This window comes from Strix aluco, chromosome 5 (assembly GCF_031877795.1).
Source record: "Strix aluco isolate bStrAlu1 chromosome 5, bStrAlu1.hap1, whole genome shotgun sequence".
Taxonomy (NCBI): Eukaryota; Metazoa; Chordata; class Aves; order Strigiformes; family Strigidae; genus Strix; species Strix aluco.
This window is the reverse complement of record NC_133935.1, coordinates 47,734,680-47,756,530: the sequence shown is the minus strand read 5'-3', so window position 1 is coordinate 47,756,530 and position 21,851 is coordinate 47,734,680. Positions and strand designations below refer to the sequence as shown.

At 40.2% G+C, this 21,851-nt stretch overlaps 1 protein-coding gene across 1 annotated transcript in view; it reads left to right on the top strand.

Annotated features, from left to right (window-relative positions):
- Positions 1-5,315: 5,315 nt before the first annotated feature.
- The window catches only part of TBC1D15 (TBC1 domain family member 15), a 36,203-nt gene continuing 19,667 nt past the window's right edge, over positions 5,316-21,851 (top strand). Inside the window, exons 1-5 of the mRNA XM_074827230.1 lie at positions 5,316-5,484; positions 16,350-16,448; positions 16,692-16,766; positions 17,531-17,669; positions 19,260-19,470. Coding sequence (XP_074683331.1) covers positions 5,461-5,484; positions 16,350-16,448; positions 16,692-16,766; positions 17,531-17,669; positions 19,260-19,470 — 548 coding nt within the window. The 5' untranslated portion in view covers positions 5,316-5,460. The remainder of the gene's footprint in view (positions 5,485-16,349; positions 16,449-16,691; positions 16,767-17,530; positions 17,670-19,259; positions 19,471-21,851) is intronic.

The window sequence follows — 21,851 nt, the reverse complement described above, 5'->3', positions numbered from 1 at the left end:
GTCTGTGGGACTGAGATCTCTCTGAAACACTCCTGTTGTCTTGACAGTGAGACAAGTGGCAACTGGCATGCTGAGAGCAGCACAGCAAGACTGGGAGACCCAGGAAGAGTCCTGTAGGACCTGTTGATCATTCACTGAAGAACCTTAGAGCAGAAACTCCTTTCCTATGTTTGGTGGAAGGAGAAGGGAACTACACTGAGCACATGTCTCTCAAAGGAAAGTTTCAGTGTGAAGCCTGAGAAGTCTCAAGTTTGATTTTAAGGCACCTCTGAGAGAAGACTTATCTGTGAAACAAAAAGAACATGCCTGGTTGTTGTGTGAAAAATACCACTTAGAATTAATTTCAAACTCAGGGGTGCAATTCAGTGGGATTGATACCTGTGTTTGGGCGTAATGGATGATTCCCAAGGATTGGAGTGGTCCTAAGGCCAGATAAGAAACAAATGTATTGAATTTTAATGCTTTAAATAAATGACAAAAGTTTAAGGCTTTACACACGTACTTTGGTACTGCGTATGCCAGTGATGTTTTCCAACAAAACGTTATTACCTTTGGAAATGTTTTAAATGATGTCCAGCAGTAGTACAAATGGGATTTATCTTTTAATTCTTTACTTAGTTGACAGCTCATTCAGGTAATGCTGTGCTGCTCCCTGATCTGGTTGTACAAGAGTGCAAGCTTTTTATCTCAGGCTTGTTTCACAGACACTGAAGGCTATCTCTTCCCCTGTTACGGTGCTTCTTGAGAAATTCTTGGGAATCAAAGCTTTAAAATATCTTTAGTTAAAGATAAATGTTATGTTTCTAACCACTTTTCCATTGGTATACAAAGTTTCTCTGTAAAGCTATCTTTCAGAGTCACTTATGTGTTGCTTTTGCAGTGTACCTGTATATTCGGAAAACGATGGGCCTATCTGCATGTATATTTTCAAGTCTATGTTTGAAGACGGCGAGAGCTGCTTTTCCTTATTCTAATCTCTTTTGAACTGCATGTTGAGTAGAGCTGGGCACAACTCAAGATCCAAAGGTCAGGAATGTTTTAAACATAAGGTTTTAGGTCATTTTTCTTCTGTGGTTTTTGCTCAAGGCTTATCCAGAACTCCATGATGCTTCTATAAGCATTCAGGCTTCTTTGAGCATCAGGAATGTTCAAGTATTTGATGGTCAATGATTTTTAAAAAGCTGCACCTTTCTTCTATCTCTTTTCTCCAAGTCTAGTCCCCAAAGCTCCAGCTGCTGCTTCTCTTAAAGAATAATGGAGGATAGTTTTGTCTCTTTGATCAGGTTCTGAGCTGTAACTCCCTAATACAAACAGTGATTACCTTAGCACAGGTCTGGCAACAATAACCAGTCCTAACAAATTATATGATCTTTATCTAGATTAAAATGTTTAAGAAAATCAGTCTATAAATAATACACTATTTCCTGGGTATTTTCACAACTCCATCTCTCTCAAAAATTTATTCTGAGTTTCTCTGTGTTAGCCTGTCCCCTGCGAAGTGATCCTTTTCTCCCATCCTTCTTCTGAAGTAGCACTTCTGACATTATTTTGAATCATAGTTCCATGTTTGGCAAAGCAGCTCTGATTTTGCGTATAGATACATAAACCCATTGTGTTAAACCCCTTCTTCCCTCACTAGGGGTGTACAGTAGCTGTTCCTCACTTGCTCACATCTTATGTGGAGTCTGCATCTTGGTGTTCTCCAATTCCCACTCAGTGTTTCTGTTCTCATTGGGTGACCATACAACCTAATACAGGAATGCTTGAAACTTAAGGGAAAATGCACAGAGGACCACAGGTTAGCTTTCAGTGAGCCTACAGATACACTGTAATTAACTGTTAATTAGCATGTTTTTAGCAATAAAAACACTGAAAGAAGAAACTTTTAGTAGTGGTAGTATTCCCATAGTACCTTAATCTCATAAAGGAACAAGATCCTGCTGTGCAAGATTCTTTAGCTTGGTCTCTAACTCAGGTAAATAAGCAAATTTGAATGGCAGTCTCTTGAACTGTCTTTCCCTTAAATTACCAGATTTGTTGAAAAGCAGCCATTAACCCTCATTTAGGTCAGGAATACACAAGATTTTTCAACCATCCTCAGTGGAGAAAATGGAAAGCACTTATCTTGCTCAGGACAGGATCTTCTGTGAGCACGTCTCTAACCACCACACACTGGTTTTGGTGTCTCTTTCAGTCCTTCAGCTGAGAATCGCACTTCTCAGCTGATTGCAGGGTGCCTCTGCAGTTGTGTTACTGAGTCAGCCAAGAGGTCATGCACAAAGCAAAAGTGACCCTGAGCAACCTGACCCAACTACTAAGTTTGTCCTGCTCTGAGGAGTGAGGTGGACCAGATGATGTATAAATGTTCCTTCCAACCTAAATTATTTTATGATCATATAAAAAATAAGGACTTCATCCCGTCCCACTGACAATCAAAGAATAGGTAAGAAACAACACATGAGTGCAGACACACAGAATAGACAAGGAAACAATGAGACAATGTATTGGTCAGCAGCATCAGTGGTGATTTTAGTTCATCATCTACTAGATACCAGTTTTGGGGGTACCTTTTCTAGCAAAAGGGAGAATGGGATTCAAAGAAGAATAGTGAGACAGCTTGATGCACTTCTAAGGGAGTTTTTGCCCTCCAGGAAGGTCAGCTTGAAGAAAAAGTCTTCCATGCAACTTCTTGTGTGAAAATTTTACAAATAATAGGCAGAGTCTAGCACTGAGTTGACTTGATGTGGAAGCTGGACCTTTGGCAGTGAGAGTCAGAGGTAATCGTCCTCAGAATGAGGAAGGGTATTTTACACTGGGCCTTAGAGAAGGGTGAGAGTTGGTAGATGGACAGGAAGAGCTAGATGAGAGGGCTAAAGTAATATGGGCTAAATGAATGATCTTTGCAAGAGCGTTCTGCGGGAGTCTGAACAGATCAAAATGGTGTCGGTCACTGCCAGCAAACAGAATGTTACAAGAAAAAAATGTTTAGCTGTGTGGATAGACAGGAAAAGCTATGCTTTGGTGCTATTGTACAAGCAAAATCTGCAAGGGAGCTAGCTATAATGTGAAAGAGAGAATCCAGAGAGATATCTAAGACTAAGGCATCAACCAGGCTGTAGGCTGTGGAGACAGGTTGATATTGAAGAGGAATGGGTGCCAAGAGAGCCTGGAGGGAGACAGAACCATCTTGTCCATTAGTTGCCTGTTTAATTTGGATAAGGATTAATAGCTGTAGTAGAAATAAAGCAGTGAGACATGAGATAAATCTGTATTTATTAACACAACTACCTACAAAGAGAAGGAAGCTTTGATTGAATATGCTAATGATCAAGTCCAAGAGAGGAGAACTGGAAGGTGGCAGTCATGCTAGTGAAGAGAGCAGACTTCAAGGAGTTTGTTGTAGACTGTGATACATGCTAACAAAACAGATGGGAATCTTAATTCTGAGCTTCTCCTAAGACAGGAACTTCAAAAGAAACCTTGACAGTTTCAGTGGAGGGCCAAAATGAGTATGCAATGGAGCTAAGTGAAGGAAGTCCCCAGTGTTAATTGGAGACTTCAGGGAGCTGAGAGATGAAAAGGAAGTGGAGAGAGGAATGGGATTACATGTAGGTGTTTAACTAATGTATTATATTGTAAGGGGAAAGAAATAAAGGAAAACTGTAAGAAAGGGAAAGGATGAAAATGAACACGTGGGAGACCAAACGAGATGAAACCAGTGTGGGTATGGAAGATGACAGTGACAATTTCACCACTCAGAGCAATTCATTTATGGTAATGCATTTTTAATGTGTAGCAGCCTTCTTTGTATTCACCATAACACCCAGCTGTGCTCTTAATAAATTCAAAGAAAGGGACCGCCAGAGCTATGATGTCCATTTTTGCTATGCCCATACAGCTTTCCAGACCTAGGTATTACTACAAGGACTTGTGTTCTGATTGCGGTTTTATTTTCTCATCATTATGCATGTTTATTTACAGAGAGTCATAACAGGCTCTTGCAATTCTGAAGCAAATCAGTATTTGTCTTGAGAAATGTAAATCTGTTTTTCTATAAAAAGTACAGTATGGGTGTTAATATAGCCAAATGAGTTTTTGATATGAGAAGTCAGAAGTGAATTATGCCATTTTATGGTGGAGCCCAAAAAAATAATTATCTTTGCTCCTTCAGAGTAGCAAATCACTTCCCTGTGGGCATCTCATTGATCTGTTTCAAATAAACAATATTTGGGGATACACTATTTGCTCAAAGTATTTTAAGGTGTTGGAACATGGCAAATGTCTCAAAACCCATTGTTATTTATGGCTCTTAGCACGATCAAATGTTGCAGACATTAAGTGAAAGGTAATTTTAAGTAATACCATACATGATATGCTTTTCCAGGTAACGAAGACCAATCAAAACCTGTTGACAGCTACAGACTTATTTCAGACTTTACAAATCTGTACATGTATGAATGCTGAATATTTGCTAACACTGATGAGATTGTAATTAAGATTTGGCTTTATCCCGTGAGTAATATGAATGTGTTGAAAGCCATCATCTTGAGAGTGGTGTACTTTTTACTAACAGTAAAAATTTGGTCCATGAATATTAGAGCACCTTAATGGTGTCTACGGGTCAGCATTTCCTTTATATTTACATTGTGCAACAGCAGGAAGGGAAACAACTAGAGAGAATACTCTGTATTTTATACCACATTTTCAACAGTCCTCAAATTGTAATTACACTCTCAGGTGGCTCAGAAAAAGCTTTCAGGGTGAGGAAAAAAAAAATCCCCTCTTTTTCTCCTTACTGCCATACTTGCAGCATCTAGCTGGGTCACTCTTGCTCCCATCGCTGTGGAGGCTGGCCGGGGCCCCACGCCGGCACGTCCCCGGCGCACGGGCGGGCGCGTTGGCTGTTCTGCAGTGCCTCTGCTGGATAACTGTCTCACTGGTGCCTTATCCTTCACTGTCCCCTTCCTCCCACAACCCTCTTTTAAACCTCTGGAGGGGGGATAACGGGCAGCGCGACGCCCAGCTAAGGACGGGCCAGGGCCGGGCCGCGGGGCCTGCCCGCCCAGCCCAGGGGCAGGCCGCTTCCCCGCGGCTGGGCACCGGCCAGTTTCGCAGGGCGCTGCGAGCGAGGGATTCAAAATGAGCGAAAAGACCAAGGAAAAAGACCGCAGCCTTTGGGAAAAAGACATACCAAAACCAACCGCCATTTTCTCCACTTTCCCGGCGGCGCCCTGGCAGGAGGAGAGGCCGCCTCTCACCGGCTCCCCGCCCCCGTGGCCGGAGCCCCGCCCCGCGCTGGCCCGGCCGTTCCGCGGGGGCCGTCGCGCCTTTCCCAGCCCCGTCTCCGCCCCGGTGCGCCTGCGCCGCCCTCTCGGCCGCGGAGGGGCTGACGGGGGTTGTTGTGGAGCGGCCGGGAAGCACGTGAAGAGCGCAACGTCATCATAAACACTCGTAGGCAACATGGCGGCGCCTCCGAGCGGCAAGGTAACGGGGGTGGGCTGGGCCTGGGTCCTGCGCGGGTGGCGATGGCCGCCGTCCTCTCCTCACCTCTCCTCTCCTCTCGGGGGTCCCCGCTGTGTGCAGCGCTGGGGTCGCCCCAGTTGGCGGGAGCCGTGGGAGGAGGCGGCCGGGCCTCTGCGTGGCCGGGCGGCGACCTTTCCTACCCGCGGTGCGCGGGTACGGCGTCTCCTCAGCGGCCCGCGGGGCCCGGGCCCACCCCTCCGGACTTGGGCCGTCCCGCCCTGGGGCGGGCCTGGCGGTGGCGGGGGGCCGCGGGCCGCGGGTCGCGGCTGGGGGGTGGGACTTGGGCCCTGTCCGGAGCGGGCGCGGCGGCACGTCGCAGCGCCCGCCGCCCGGCCCGGCCCGCGGCCCACGCCGGCCCAGCTCGGCTCCGGCCTGCGCGGAGCGCCGGTCCCGGTGTTGGAAGAGGCCGCTCTCCGCCGGAGACGGGCAGCCCCGGCGCCAGGGGTTGGCCTCCGCAGAGCGGGCGCTGAGGAACGGGGCTTGTCCCGCCTACGTGGCCGCGTGGCCCAGAGGTGTTCGTTGACGTTACTGGCCTTTCTGCTGGCCTGCGCGCTGAGAGTGTGCGAGTGCCGGCCCCCGGGCGGATACAGAGCCTTGTCAGTCGGGTAATTGGGTAATGTAAAGATTTTTACATGCTGCCGATCGTTGCCGAGTATTCTTGAATGAAACAGTAGAGCTTGCCAAGGATTCAAATGTCTGTCCTGGTTTGAGGTCACAGGAGGGAAGGTATTGGCAACCCTCTCTGCTTCCCTCCTCCCTCACCAATAGATTCGAGATGTGTCTGTATGGTTTTACTGTAGAAATATTTTTATTCCATGACTCTGTCTTCTGAGAGTGTTACTTTGCAATGCAGGGCTCCCAAGCACCTGGATCCCTTTCTGACTATATGTAACTAGGGTTAGAGTATTCAGTTTCACTTTTCCAGTATATGGCAGCTGATGATTATTTCAGCTCACGCTGATCTCAGTATAAGAGAACATGTAATTAGCCATGTCTGCGCTTCTCGGAGTGTGCTGAGGAGTGCATTTAGCTAGTGGGAAAATTCAGTAGAGATCTTGCTTGTGCCAGTTTACCATATCCATTTCAACCAGAACTGGTGGAGCAGGCAATTTGTTCACCTGGAGTTGTTACAACTTTTTTTTAAGTTCTTTACTGTTGTTAGGTGCTGTAAATGTAAAGATAGCTACACTGTCCTCCCAGCTGTTTCTAGCTATGCACATCCAGTTTTTATGTGTACAGAGAAAAGTTAACTCTTCTGGTTTTGTCCAGTTTAAGCTCAATCCAGAGTTTACTGGATGATGGTAAATATTTTCATTTTGTGGCTTTTCTTTTTCCACCCACCTTCACATCAGGATCTTCTTGAGGAAGTTTCTTCTGAAAGCAGCTATATTATCATAATTTATATAGAGACTAAAACTATTGTGGATAAGTTATTTGCTATGTATTCATTGTTCCTCTAAAAAAAACTTTGTTTGCCTTAGACTGTATCTCTAAGACGTTGCAAAACTTGCTTTCAGTTATTCCACATCCACAGTACTAATGCAACTTGTTAACACAACTTCTAATTCATTAACAATCTTTGTGGTGTCTTTTTTGTTAGAGAGAAAAAATAACAGTTGTGTTTTCTCAAACTTCATGATGTGTGCTGGGTGGGTTTGAAGTTTCACTGTTCTCACTAGGAGCAGCTCCATCCTTCTCTAGATCTCCCCACCTGTGTGTTGCACTTCTGCTTGATTAGAGACTGTACTCATTTGATCTCTCAGTGATTTGATTTAGCAAGCTGAAATAATATGTAAAGTTCTACTTATTTTTGGCTGGGTTAGTTTTCTCTTGGTCTAGGGAGCACATTAGATCACAGATGGTTCCTTTGGTCGGCAGCAGGATTTTAGAAGGGCTCACAAACTAGTGAAACTTCACTCCAGATGGAATAAACACAGTGTAAGTTGGTACAGACCCAGCATTCTCACTTAAGGTATTTTGCACTTTGGTGTGTTTTCAAACTATGGGTGTCCTAAATTAATTACACTTTTCCTTCTGGCTGTGCGGTGTTGTAATGAGGTGTTTCAGGTGATAGGTTTCTGAAAGAGCAGTAAGCATTAGTTTGTGGGGTGCTTTAGTCTCTCTTATCACATGAAAGCAATGTGTTTTAATGTATATGTTCTTTTCTGCAAAATATTGTGCAAAGTAATTCCCATGGAATGAACATGGCAATATATTAAGCAGCTGGGATAGCCTGCGTTCTCTCAGCTTTCATGAAATCTGGTTTCAGCAAGCCATATAAGGTTGTGGTTTCTATTATACTTTTACCCTGTTTGCCTTCCCCTTCTCTATCACATTTTTTTAATTTCCTAGACATTGTTAATATCAGTAGACTCACAGCTTGGTTATTTCATATTGTCTCTGGTTTCTGCTCTATACATTAGTGGGCTATGAGTTATAAATTTGGTTACCTCATGTACTACTTTACTTGGATTTTTGTCCTTTTTGTTTTTTCTAACTCTTTCATATCTCAGAAGGTTCTTTTCAGTGTTTTTCTGAACATGGTTAACTTGATTCTGGAAAACTTAATGCTGTTGAGTTCTGGAGTCATGACTCAGTCTTTATTAATGACAATCTGCACTAGAACAGTGTGATCTTCATTTTTTTGCGCTTTGTTAGAGTTGCCAGTTTTTTCTGCCAGTAACTTGGCAGTAAGGTCTCATTTTCAGTGCTTTATGCACGCTTTCAGACTTTATGCATGAAAGCACATATATTTTCTCTCTTTTTGTTGCTTAGCAAGTGGCAGTTTGTTTTCCTTATTTTGGAGAACTGACTCTGGACTCACCCTTATAACAGAAAACCACGTTAGAAAATGAGGCAAAAAGTTGTGTGTGGGGAGAATTACAAACTTCAATTTTAGTGTATGGACTGTTATTACACCTGGACAGTAACAATTTTTGCTTTATTCTCTTGGAGTTCAGAGTATCTTCAGCACACGGGCTGTTAGATCTTTCTCAAGTTACCAATTGACACATGGGCTGTCAGAGAAATTATTTTTCACTTGCCTGTGCCCTTGGTCTTGAAGTTAAAGCTTCAGAGCTTTCACTGGCTAAACGTGTGAGCTTCAGGTCTAAGCTCAGATGTTTGGCCAGTTCAGCAACTAGAAGTGTTTGACTAGCACTGTAGCTACTACTAAACAATAGTGTTATAAATGCTGTAGTGTTGGGGATGGGGTGTGTGTTTGCTGTTGAGGGTTTTATTTTTATAGCCAGGACCAGCAAAGAGATTTAAAATATGGTCTGTTAAAATTAACTTTGCATCCTTCAGGTAGTTTGCTGGCACAGATACAGTGGATTATTTTAGATGTATATATATTCTGTGGTGTAGGCAGTGTCTTGCTGCACCTCCTACTAGTTAAATTTGGGGGCACAGAGACTCCTATATTATGCATTGTTGTGCCATTTTATTAACCACTTGACTTAAAAATCGTCATTATAACTTCTTCAGCCTTTTTCATCAGCTGCGTACAGAATCATAATTCTTCCTGAATATATTGTACTTCATAGGTTTTCTTTGTGAACAGAAGCCTTTACCTGCCTTCGCCTCTTTTGAATTTAGTTAAGTTTTTTTATGCTTGAATGCAAAGCAGTTCGCTGATAACTCTGAAATTTCTGTGTATTCTTCCTGTTTTCTGTTCATTAAGGATTTCTCTTGCAGAAGTGTTCACAGTAGAAATAGTGTGTTGCCACCTCAAGGTTTTATTTTTGGTACCCTGAAGAGACTCGTATTTTCACTGATATCCCACTATTGTTGCATAAGTCGAAGAAATACTTTGTGGTTCAGGAACTCTTCGGTGCACTTCAACAGAACTTGAAAAACTTACTGTTGTCAAGCAGGAAACCTTTCTTATGTGTAGTTCCTGGTGTTGCGAGCTTTCTCATATTTGTCACAACATGAAAAATATTTGTTGGATTCCCCCCTGCTCCCCTTAGAAACTTGGTGTTTGTAAGACTTTTACTCTTTTAAGACTAGCAGGACATGAAGTTTTAGTGTCATAGGATAAAGGTTGAGCTGTAGGCTCAGCAAACAAAAGACATATAAGATTATGGCTTTATATTTTTACTAAAATTCAAATGCCAGAAGTTGTAGCATATCTTCTGTGGAGCAGATCACATGTTGGTCAAGTAATGTTAGCTCGATGCTTTGCAGAGCACTCCAGTGTGCTGGTATCTGGTCATTGAAAGCAGACTATTGATGTAGGTAGGTACTTGTGACATGTCCAGTGGCAGTTTTAACAGCGGATGTGTGAATAAGCTCTGGGGAAACCTCAGCTATTCCAGAGAGGGAGATGGAAATGAAAGCAACATGATGCAGATTTTAAAATCCAGTTATAGTTCTTCTAACTTAAAGCACAGCTCTAAACTAAGTTACTTTCTTTTGTGGTTGTAAGGTCTCTCAGGACAACCAATGCCTAAATTGAATTTATTTTATTGGTCTGGAGTTGTTTCCTTACTGTGCTGCATGTTTTCTGTTTACCTTCTGTCAGAATCTGAAAATAAGATGCTGCACAGCTGCTATATCTGTTGTTAATGTTTGCGGACAGACCCATTTTTTCTTAATTTGTAGTCTGTGGAGCATACAGACTTTCTTAGTCAGTCACTTTCTGAGCATGCCTGCTTGCTGCTTTAACTGTTGAATCCACAGTGAGGATCCACCTGATTCTCTAATATGAGGCAAAAAGGAAGTAACTGCTATTGAAAAGTTGTTAGAATCAGGATTTGCACGGGGCCATAATTAGTTGATGACTCCAGAGCAGTGGCTGATTCACTGTAGAAGTGCTGCAAGCTGCGTCTGTCATGAGAAGCTGGATGGCAACTTGACAGAGCAGTGCTGGTCCCGAGCTGTACTCTCTGACAGAAAAGGAGAGTGAGATGGATAAGAACACAGGGAGAGAGTATGAAGTGTCTGAAGGATGGGGCTAACTAACTAGCTGAGAGAGTTGCAGTGCTGCTTCATTCTCTCAAATGTCCTGCGTTTGGCAGGTTGTTAGCATGTGACAGGGGTAAGAACAAGTGTATATGGTATGAATAGTCAGTGCACGTGACATCAGCTAGTACTTAGGTGCCCAGCACAGGCAGGGTGGGAAATATATGGGGGAGGAGGGCAGGACCACCCTGTTCTGTGGTAGCCCGGGATCCTAGCTCTCCTTTTTTGTTGCCTTCACCCCCTTGTCTTTATGTGCAGTGTTGTCGTCTTTCACTAGCAAGTAGCACAGGGCCATAAATTGCCATCAAATGGCAAGCATTTGATCCCAAAACTTTGCTTGTGTTCTTGCATATATTGTGATTGTTGATGTATGAGGTATGCTGAAGTCTGCCTGCTCATGTATGCCCTGGCAATAAAAAGCTACAAACATTGCCTCTTGACTGCTCATTGTAAGCAGTGCAATGAGCTGGAGATACAAATTGTCCATGATGTGTCCTTAGAGTATTAAGAATGATAGAATTTATTTCTGAGAAAATGTTACTGGGACAACCGTGGGACTTCAGAAAGTTATTTTCTGCTGGACATGGAATATAAATACTTGAACAGTTAGTTTTCCAGAACCTTAACTAGCATATGCCATGACATGTAAACTGAGCCTACGTCCAGTGGCTTTCCTTTGTTTTTTATAGTAGGTGGGTAGACAACTATGGTTTCATGCAGTTTTCCTGAATTTTGTGCTGTGGTTCCCTGTTTTTACAGACCCTGTGTCAGTATATGAGATAGAATAGCTGCTGTCTCTGTGTAGCACAGCGCTTTAATGACTGATTAGAATGAATTGTGAATTTGCTTTTGACTTCCGTAGCACCTATGGGGAAAAAAAAAAAAAAACCCAACAAAACAGGTCAAGGTGGCTTAGCAGCATTTAGAAACTCTTGCATCAATTTCTATCTTTTGTAGGATTCTGAATCAAATAGGCAACGGATCTAGTTTTCATTCTATAGAACTGGAACAATAAACATGGTGTAAGTCATGCTTGCAGATGGCAAGTGTGGTCTTGCTTGACAAGCGGGAAAGACCTATGAACATAAGCTTCTCGGGTACATATTATTTAAAACTTAAAATTTTAAGTAAGTTTGTTAAAAAGTAATACTTAAATCATACAAACTTTTTCTCTACTTTCTCAATCATTTATAGAAAAAAGTTGTCTACTGAGTGCTTTTACAGTGATAAATTTCCTTAGGTAGTCATGCTTATGATTTGAAGCCTTCAGGGAACTTAAGGATGCCACAGATGGATAAATCTGGGAACTGTTTTGCTTAGAACTAGCTTTAAACTAGTAAGATGGCTGAAAACCTTTTGAGTAATTCTGATACATGTACAGCTAGCTACAAGACAGGATTAAAATTTGAGTAATTTTCAAAGTTCTTGAGCTCCTGTCAAGATTACATCTTCATTTGCTTTGGTTGTGTTGGTGTGTGCTTTTGACAAACACTCTTCTGTTCTTTTTTCATTTGTGTTTTTGTTGTGGGACCGGCTGGGTCTGGCTTTCATGTATGTAATAACATCTAAACCTGAGGAACATGCATGTCTGTGGACAGTTCAACAGATGTTTGTAAATAGGTATAGAAGAAAACAAACCAACCATTGTTTAAATCTGTAGTTAGGCCTTTCATGGCTGGACAACTTCTTTAGCTGCAAGCGTCTAAGCAACATACACTGCTTTTTTTCCCTAGGGTTCTATTTCCATGACCAGTGGGTTGACTGTGCAGAGCACAGGATTCTTACTGGGTGGATGGGTGGAAGGGCTATAATATCGGGGTGAGCAATACTTTGGGTTTTGATAAAAATCCTAGTGACATGGCAACTTACTTAGTCACCTGTGGTGTGCACTTATTAACATGGAACTTGTCTTTTTTTCATAATGGGTTTATTGATGTTGTGTAGACCTAGAAGAAGAGCGATGGCTCTACTCATGAAAATTAAGGATTGAGCTTGACTTTACCTACTTCTCACCTTTGAAAAAGAGACCAATAATGAATAGTACAAAACCAAGGTGAGCCAGTAGCGTGTTTTCCTGTCTCTTAATACAAGAAGCATAATTGAACAGATGACGTTCTTTAAAACTCTTGAATTCTTTCACACAGTGGATAATGTGGCCTTTCTATATCACAGACGTCCATTATTGAAGGCAAAAAGTTATCAAGGTTTAAAGGAGAGTGGGTTGCTTTCCTATGTAGGGTGTGTTGACAGGTAATACTGATGCAGCTTTTGGTTGGATTTGGGGAGGGGTATAGTTAATTTAACTGCTAGTAAGGGGGAAACGGTCTCATTGTCCTGCCCTGCTCATATCTGGTTCGTTCTACTGTCTACATACGTACCAGGATCTCACTACATAGATTTTGCGTTCACACCTTACACAAGTCCTTAGTGTTTTAATGATGCTTCTGATCGTCCTCCAACATTTGCTGTTCTCCCACATGTTATTTCAAGATACTCATTTTACATGTCCTGCAGTAACCTACTGTTTAGGCAAGCAGCAGCATATGCTGCTATTGCCTGGTTTTGAAATGTCTGTTTTCCTGGCTGCTTGAGAGGTCCATGCGTGCTGACTGACCAGGCATTTGCCTGACTGTTGGGCTGCGGAGGCGCCTTTGGGCCACATGGTGTGTGGGGTTGAGATGTACAGTGTTACAGCAGTTGTCTACTGATGGATGGTTTTTTATTCAAATTTAACTATTGGTATACTGTCTTTCAGTTTGATACTTTCCTTAGTACTTATTACTTGTATGTGTAATTTAATGTTACTTTCCCTCTTTGAATTGGCTAATAGCTTGCTGGTGGTATAATACCAGAAAACAAAAATCTATCACAAACTACATTTTACTGTAAGGTGCTATAAGAATACTTAGTAGCATTTTTGAATTTTCAACTTGCTAAGAACATTGTGTGAAATATAGTCTGCCCAGTGTAGCTGATCTTCAGGTGCTACCACTATAAAACCATATTCTCAAAACCAGCTTATTCAAATTCAGTTATGGAGTTATCTTACAAAGTACTGCTGAACAGAGCAGCTTAATATTTCAGATAATTCAAAGATGGTAACTTCCAAAATGTTTCGCAGTGTTAAAGCACTTCCTAGATAATACTTTGTAAGATTAATGGTATACCTTTCTTCAAATTAGTTACGTTATTATATCGTCTAGACTCTCATCTACGTGTGACAACATTTTTCTTTGATGATACTAAAAAAATTGCACTTTTAATGCTCAGTTGTATGAAATACTGTATAACAGTTGGAAAAAATAACTGCAAGATTGTATCTCTTGTTGGATAAGAACAAATCCCAGAAGCTTGGAGAAGTTTTTCTCTTGAGTAACAGTAGGAGGGAAATAAGCTGCATTGTGGTAACTCCACTGTTTTACAGATGCCCTCCAAACTTTTGAGCATGCTCTTGCTTCTTTGGTTTTATCACCTATTTTGGTGGAGCACGGGGCAGGGACCTGGATCTGTTATGAAAAGCAATGTAGAATTTTTCAGTTGCGTGACAACTGTGGCATTGGGAACATGTTTTCTTCTGTGTGTTGTGGTTTAAACCCGGCTGGCAACCAAAAGCCACGCAGCCACTTGCTCACCCTCCCCCACCCCTGGGGAACGGGGGGGAGAGTTGGAGGGGTAAGGTAGACTCATAGATTGAGATAAAAACAATTTAATAATTGAAATAAAATTAAAACAATAATAATAATAGTATTAATAGAAAATACAAACGGGTAATGCACACACAGTGTGATTGCTCACCACCTGTTGACCAGTGCCCAGCCCATTCCTGGCTAGTGATCCCAGAGAAGAGACAATCCTGAAACCACAATCCTGGAAGCTGGAGTGAGCTTCCCGATCAACTTTCATGTATATACTGAGGATGACATTATACGATACGGAATATTCCATTGGCGAGTTCGGGTCCGTTGCTTTGGCTGTGCTCCCTCCCAGCTTCTTGTGTCCCTATGCACTAGCATGGGAAGCTGAAAAGTCCTTGATTTCTTAGCAGCAACTAAAACCATGAGTACATTATCAATATTCTTCTCATATCAAATCCCATACTGAATCCAAACCACAGCACTATTCTAGCTACTAAGGAGGAAAAAAACCCTAGCTGTACCCCAGCTGAAACCAGGACACAGTGAAGGGAGACATTTGTCCTTCTGAGATGAATGAATAGAAAATAATAAAAACAATTATTAAATTGCATACCTTTTAGGTTGAGAAGGTATACTTTGTGATACTAACATTATTGATGGACAGCTGCTTCTACCAGTATAACTCTGATGCAAATAGTTTCTTCTGGAACAGGTGTCCCAATGATTGATCACTTTGGTTTATACTTCTGACTAGTTGTGGTGATAGATCAGGTCCAAATAGCTAGAAGATAAAATTCAAATAAATTCCAAAGTTGCCTTGTTTAAATAGGGACTGAATTTAAAAAGAGGTATTGGTAGAAATAGAGGGATGATCTTCTTTGATAGAAAAAGCTGTAATAGAGAAGAAGGATAGCTTTGAGAAAAAGACTGTAACAGAGAAGAGGAAAGAAGGCTTCCAGTATTTGAAAGGTAACTTCATGCTAATAATCCTTCAAGAGGGAGGTTATACTAAGTGACCTCTAGAGGTTTCTTCCAAGTGATATTTCTGTGATTAAACGGGACACTTGAGAAATTTGTTGCTTGTGTAAAGGGAAGAGAAATTTAAGTAGTAAATCTACACAGAAAGGACGAGTTAACTGAATTTCATTGCTGTTTTTAAGCTCTGTATTCTTGTCTGGCTAGTTAAGCTAAACTTCTAGTTTACTGACCTGATGCAAATATGATGATTTTAAAAACCTGAAAAGCGGGTAAGTTGAGAAAAAGAGATAATTATATTTCTCTGATGTTAAAATATCATATGTGTCTCTGATTAGTTAAGAATTATTAGGTTTTGCTTTTAAAAATATGTATTTCTTAAGGCAGTGTTTGCAGCCTGGTTTAAAAATTAACATGGTTGTTAAAATTTTACTGTTACTATTTGACATATTTCACTTACACAAAATCTAAGTTAGGGACTTTTCACTCATTTAGAGAGTGGTTTAAAACTGTTTACATTGTTTATAGAGTTGTTTTAAGAGTGTGTGTAGCTTTAAAGAAGCCTGCTGAATTTTGACAGATGAGTTCTCTTTTTTTTTTTTTTTTTTAAAGCATGATCAGAACACTGAAGAGTTTTATAAATGCTTAAATGCAAAAGTTACGTGGGCAGTGTGTACTCCTGCAAGCCTTTCATCTGACTGTCACATATTCTACCTTTGAAATGGAACCTTTGCCATTCACCCTGAATGTAGGATTGGGCCATTATTTAATCTAAAGCTGCAATTTTTTTATTTCTGTGGAGTTCATCTGTTGTACACTAGACTGCCCAGTTTTAATTTAAATTAAGGTTATAATGTCAACATGCTTAAATGGCAAGTGGAGGAAAAGCAGGCCATGTAAGAAAGCCTTTTAATGTTTTAAAAGCTGTGTGGTATTTCCATATGAACCTTTGCCTGCTGATTTGAAAAGTACTACATACTGAATGCATTTTTGTGATTTACTGGTGAAGTATTAATAGTATGTTGCTTAGAGAGTTAAGTTTAACAAGTTCCATTTTCTATTGTTTCTTGATTTAAGTGAAAGTCTGAGATCTTGAGGGTAGGGAGGAAGGAAAGGTAACAAAGCCCCTAACAAGGTAGAGGTGTTCACTTCAACTTACATAGGTGAGTCAAAATGATGACGAGTACCACAGGAAAGAGAAACAATTTTAAAATCTTGTTTCTTTTTATTTCAATACCCATTTTGTTATAGGTTTTATATGAGCAAGAAGGAGTTTTCATTCATTCATCCTGCGGCAAAAATGATGACCAGGACAGCTTAATATCAGGAGTATTACGTGTCATAGAAAAGGTATTTGCATAATACAGTTATGGAAACTTCATATATTTGTTGGCAAAGCATATAATGTGTTTGGCAAGTCTTAAATGTCTTTTTAAATATAGGATTTTGTAAATGAACAAACATCACATAATGTTTCACATCGTCTGCATCATTTATATATACGTGTAAGTTGTACCACAATTATACCGTGAGCAAATAGGGAGGTGTGTACTTTGTTGTGTAGTATTGAAATTTTTTATGATTGTATTGTAGGAAAATGAAGTAATAGTAGACTGGAGACCACTGGATGATACTTTGGATACTTCTAATATCCTCTGTGCTGGAAAGGTATATTTGTTAGTTATCGGTGTTCTCCATTCTGTTTCTCCAGAGATTTTATTTTGTGTTAATTTATGCATAGGTGATCTCATAACTGGATGCAAAATCTATTTATGTGATTATCGTTGTTATTAATAGCTACGTGTAGGAATTATATTTATGGACTTCAGCCCAGTTCAGGTTATTTGGATACATGCGTAGGTGACTGTATTTAGTTTTTACTTGGTTCATATATAAAATAGAAGGGGACTATCTGTATGAATAGTAAAGACCAAATGAGTGTAAGCGTATCATGATGACCAGTCCCCCTGCATCTACTATGTTGTAGTCTGATGATTCACTCTTCATAATTAGACTCAAAACAGAGAGGTGTACTGTTCTAATGCAAAATAAAAATAGAAGTCTATGGGGGTTCCAAGATGTAGTCATATGTGGTATTTAAGCAGTGTTAAGGGGATGTGACTAAAGAAGAAGTATTTAAGTTTTACATTTAAATAAAAAATTTGTTATGTTGGTGGTGTCTGTAAGAGAGGCTAGGTTATTTTAGTACCATGTTGAATTTATTAAGTAAAACTTCTTTTCTTAGTATTAGTCATAAATCTAAATTTCCTGTGTTGAACTGTATCAGGTTTCTTAGGATTTAATAGTACAGATTCTTTTAATCTGTGAAAATTAAGATACTTATTCTTTTTGTTGAATCTGAGAAACTAGCTCAATTTTCATGCCTTGTGTCTTTTGATAGTCGCTCTTTTTTTTTTTTTTTTTTAACTCAGGATTCCAGTTCTGTTGTGGAGTGGACTCAAACTCCTAAAGAAAAATGTTCCCGAGGAGCAGACCGTCCAAGCAGTTATGAAGCAGAATGGGACATGGTCACCACAGTCTCCTTTAAAAAGAAACCTCATTCAAATGGAGGTACTTAGAAAATAATTGTGGGGTTTTTTGTTTTGTTTTTTCCTCATGGTAACTTGTAACTGAAGAATTGCCTTTTAGATGAGTAAAATGGATTTTGTAAGGAATTGAAAAGATGGGAGTTGTTTGTGGTAAGAGGTGAATCTCTGGGTGTGGAAAAAATTCAGAATGGAATAGCTGCCGTCTGCCTCCAATCTATTTTTTTTCTTTAAATTACTAGAGAATTCTATTGAAAATAAATGCTAAATCTAACTTCTTGCTGTGACGATCATTAGATGATGTCACAGTTTTATCTGCATTAGCCTCTTGCATTCTTTTATACAAATGGAATTTGAACTAGATGTTGTGTTAGAAAGGAAAATGAAAAAAATAAGTGGTTTACTAAAATGCCTTTCCATACTGCAACAGCAGGGGGAGATGGAATGTACAGTTATGTGGTACATAGGTCTTTTTTTATATGATGTCCTTCAGCAAAATAATTTTATAGTTACATCATTTTTGTAACAGTGTCTCAGTAGAGATGTTGTGGAAAAAAAAAAAAGTGGAGGAGAAAGGACAATGATTCTCAAGTCATCTTTTTTTTTTTCTCTGATTCTCCCCTAGTATTTATCTTTATAATACTTGTTTTCCCTGTATTATTTCTCAGCCTATAACTGGGGACCATTGTGCTTGTTTCATCATATCTGTGATGGTTTTAAATGTCATGTATGAGTGCAGGGTTTGGATTTAAGATTATGAATGGTTTAGGGTAAAGCACAGTCCTTGCTTCTAGAGTACTGTGAGAGTTTTTAGTGCTATCGTGATACAAAGCTAAAACCAGCATCTCTGTCTGGCATAGGGTGGTTTATTACATCAGTGGTTTGTATTGATCTTTCATCTTCAGGCGTTGGAGTACATCTTCATCCAAAGAAAGGAGTGTCAGTGAGCACTACTGACTTGCATTATGCCCTTCACCACTTCTTGTCCCAGTTGCTGTAATTTGATGGGGATGGGCCAGGGGGCGTGCCAGATTCCCTCCAGGCATGCTGGCAATTTTGTGTCCTCTGGTGAAGTAAAATGTAATCCCTCCTCTTGGAATGTATACAGTCATGCCCAGGGTACATACATGCTTGCACAGCCTGGGAGAGGGTGATGGATGGGGAGACTTTGAATTGCTTCACCCTTATCGTGGTAGCAGTCTTGCAACACATGGCTAATACTGTGTGCAATATATGGCCTCCAGTATTGTAGTGTATATCACATTTAGTTTGTTTAAGTAGTACTGCACGGTGGGGATGCTGGTGGGATTCAGCTTGCTGAAATTTGGTGCAGCAATTAAACATTTAACTGCTGGATCACTTAAACTGTAGGCAGAGCTTTAGGGGAGCAGCCTAATGGACTTCCTCATTATTTTAGAAGTCTGTAGAAGATGAGGAAGCACAAAGAGAAATCCAAGAGTAGTAGTTACAGTAGTTATGGTACACATTTTATTATCAGAACCAATGCTGGGTTTTGTGATTTGGGGTTTTTTTAGGAACAGTGACAGATACAATGCATTTGTAATTGCTAACACTAGAAGTCAAACTAAAATCATGTGGTAATTTTGTTTTTAAGATGCTACAACTCATGCAAATGGAGAAAGCAAGTGGTCCTTCCTGTTCAGTTTGACAGATCTGAAATCAATCAAACAAAACAAAGAAGGCATGGGATGGTCTTATTTGGTGTTCTGTCTGAAGGATGATGTGAAGCTTCCAGCTCTTCACTTTCATCATGGAGATAGCAAACTATTGATTAAATGCCTTGAAAAGCATGTTGTGCTAAATGAGTAAGTATCAGACAACTCTTAGTTCTGATTTAAAATATGGATTATTGTTTACTTTTTAAATTCTGTAATGAATTTCAGATTAATGCTTCCTGATGTATTTTCTCTTCCCTTGTTTATTGGTAGAATCAAGTTTCAAGGTGTCTGAAACTGTAATTTCACATACACATTGGGATGTAGACTGAAGTTTTAAAATTGTGGATCTATTAATGAAATAGTTTAGAATTGGTTGAAGTGTTATTAGCTCTGTAATACGTCAGTAGCTCCCTCTAGCGGGTACAGAAGCTTCTCATCAATGCTCAGTGTAAAGTCAAATCCTTCATGAACCACTTCTCTCAAGATGTGGTGTTGGAGTCGGTGATAAGCAGAAGTCAACTGCTTGGAGAAAGTAGCATGGTCAGTGTGACCTGTTGGTGAAATGGTACTGGCTGTAGCATTGTATGCAAGCTTTTTAAGGGGAAAATTCAAGACCAATGGAGAGGCTATTAGGGGGACAAGATAAAGGTGTAAGATGTTCCTGGTACAACTGTAGATTAGGAAATCCTGGATAACAACTTCATCTTAAATCCTGAGGTTTTTTTTTCTATGTTCCCTTCGAGTTCTTCCTTAAACCTCCTTTCATTTCTTTTTGTAATTTCCCTACTTCTGCAGGCACAGGGGATTATTGTTGGCCTGCCATCCCCTTGCCTCCCTCCCCTCCTCCCCCACAATGAAATTTTTCCTTTTTGAGCGTAGTGTTCTGTGTTTACTTATTTGTGGATATTTTTGGATTAGTTGCTGTTAGGCTAGGGCAGATTTTTGAGGCAACCGATGTAGAAAACACCAGAAAAACACCTGTGTTGTATGGTGAGTTGCTGAAAGCCTTATAGTCCATCTATGTGATCTGTTGCCTGTGTACTGCAGCAATTTATTTCAAATTTTCGAACTAATTCCCATAATGTATTTAACAACAGGACCAAGTTCTAAGGAGGCATAGAGAGAGTACATTTGACAGTGTAGCAAACTGGTTTGCATTGACTTAATCAAAACTTTGTTCTTGTGATTAACTGTCAACTAGAAACTTTAAAATTTTAGATGAATATTTTCCCTTATGCCTTCTTTCCAGATAGTCCACTTGAGGCTTTAACAAAAGCCATCTAAAACTGATGAGTTAATGCTGCTGGTTTTTTATTTAAAAAGCTTATTATTTGAATATATATATGTGTATCTCTGTGCAATAAGCAACAAGACAGTTGATAACTAAAATGCAGTACTGCAACTACAGATCTGTAGCTATGCTTGCATTAATTTTTTTGGAGTTCCGTGTATTTAATGTTGAGACACCTAGACCAAGCTTATTTTATATTTCATATTTTTGCTCAAAAGCGTAAAATATTTACAGGAAGATAATGCTCTGCTATGTAACAAGTTATTTCGGTTTTTTATATTCAGGAAATTTTTTGTATCTTTTGACTTCACAGTTGAAAATTTTTTTAAAAGAAACAGGTACCTGAACTAACATGCTGGAATACCTTAGACCATGTTATGAAGTTGGACAGTTAACCTCCTGTAAGTCAGACATCTAGGTTCTGTCCAGCATTTAGTTGTCAGTTTGTTACTGTGCATAATGTAGACAGTTTGTGTTACTAACAGGCATTATTTCCGGTTTTGATGAGTCATGTGCTGCAAATAATTATACTTCACATTGCTATGTAAAAGTAGTGCTTATTGGCGAGTCACTGAATGAAAATGAAATAGGTAGTGATTTTGGTTCCTGTTTCAAACAGTGTGTCTTTCAGATAGCTTGCAGTGAGTGAGTGGGCACTTAATTTATTTGATCTAGTGGATTCTTAGTTCTTGTCCTTTCTAGCCTCTTGCCAGGTGATGTGGCATTCCTCTTGGGACAGTGCAAAACAGTAGCTGTCAGAGGGGGAAGAAGCTCTACGAAGAGAGGCAGTCATGTCCTCGTGTCTGTTTTGAAAAGAAGGCAGTGGTGTAGGATTTGTGCAGTCTGACCCAGTAGCTGTGCACTGGGATGTCCAGGAATGCTTACCAGATGGAGTTCCCTGCTAAAGTAAGACAGGGAAACTTGTGATGTTCAAACATTCTGGATGTGCTGAGCTGCATAGTATTGCTACCTTAAATAGTTCTAAGTGTTGATGAATGCAACAGCAGATACTTTAGGAACTTTAAAGCAGAAAGTTGAGGCAGCTATGGAAATTAAAATTGAATGAAGTTAAGCATTGAGCTGAGCAGGAACTTCCAGTTTTAGTTTTCTTACTTAGATTCTTCTCTTCCAGTTAAGGTCTGCTTCTGGCACCAAATTCTTTTCTGTGTTCTAGTCATGAATTGTGATGATTTTTTTATTCTTAAGGAAAGAGAAAAGAACAAATATGCTGCATAAG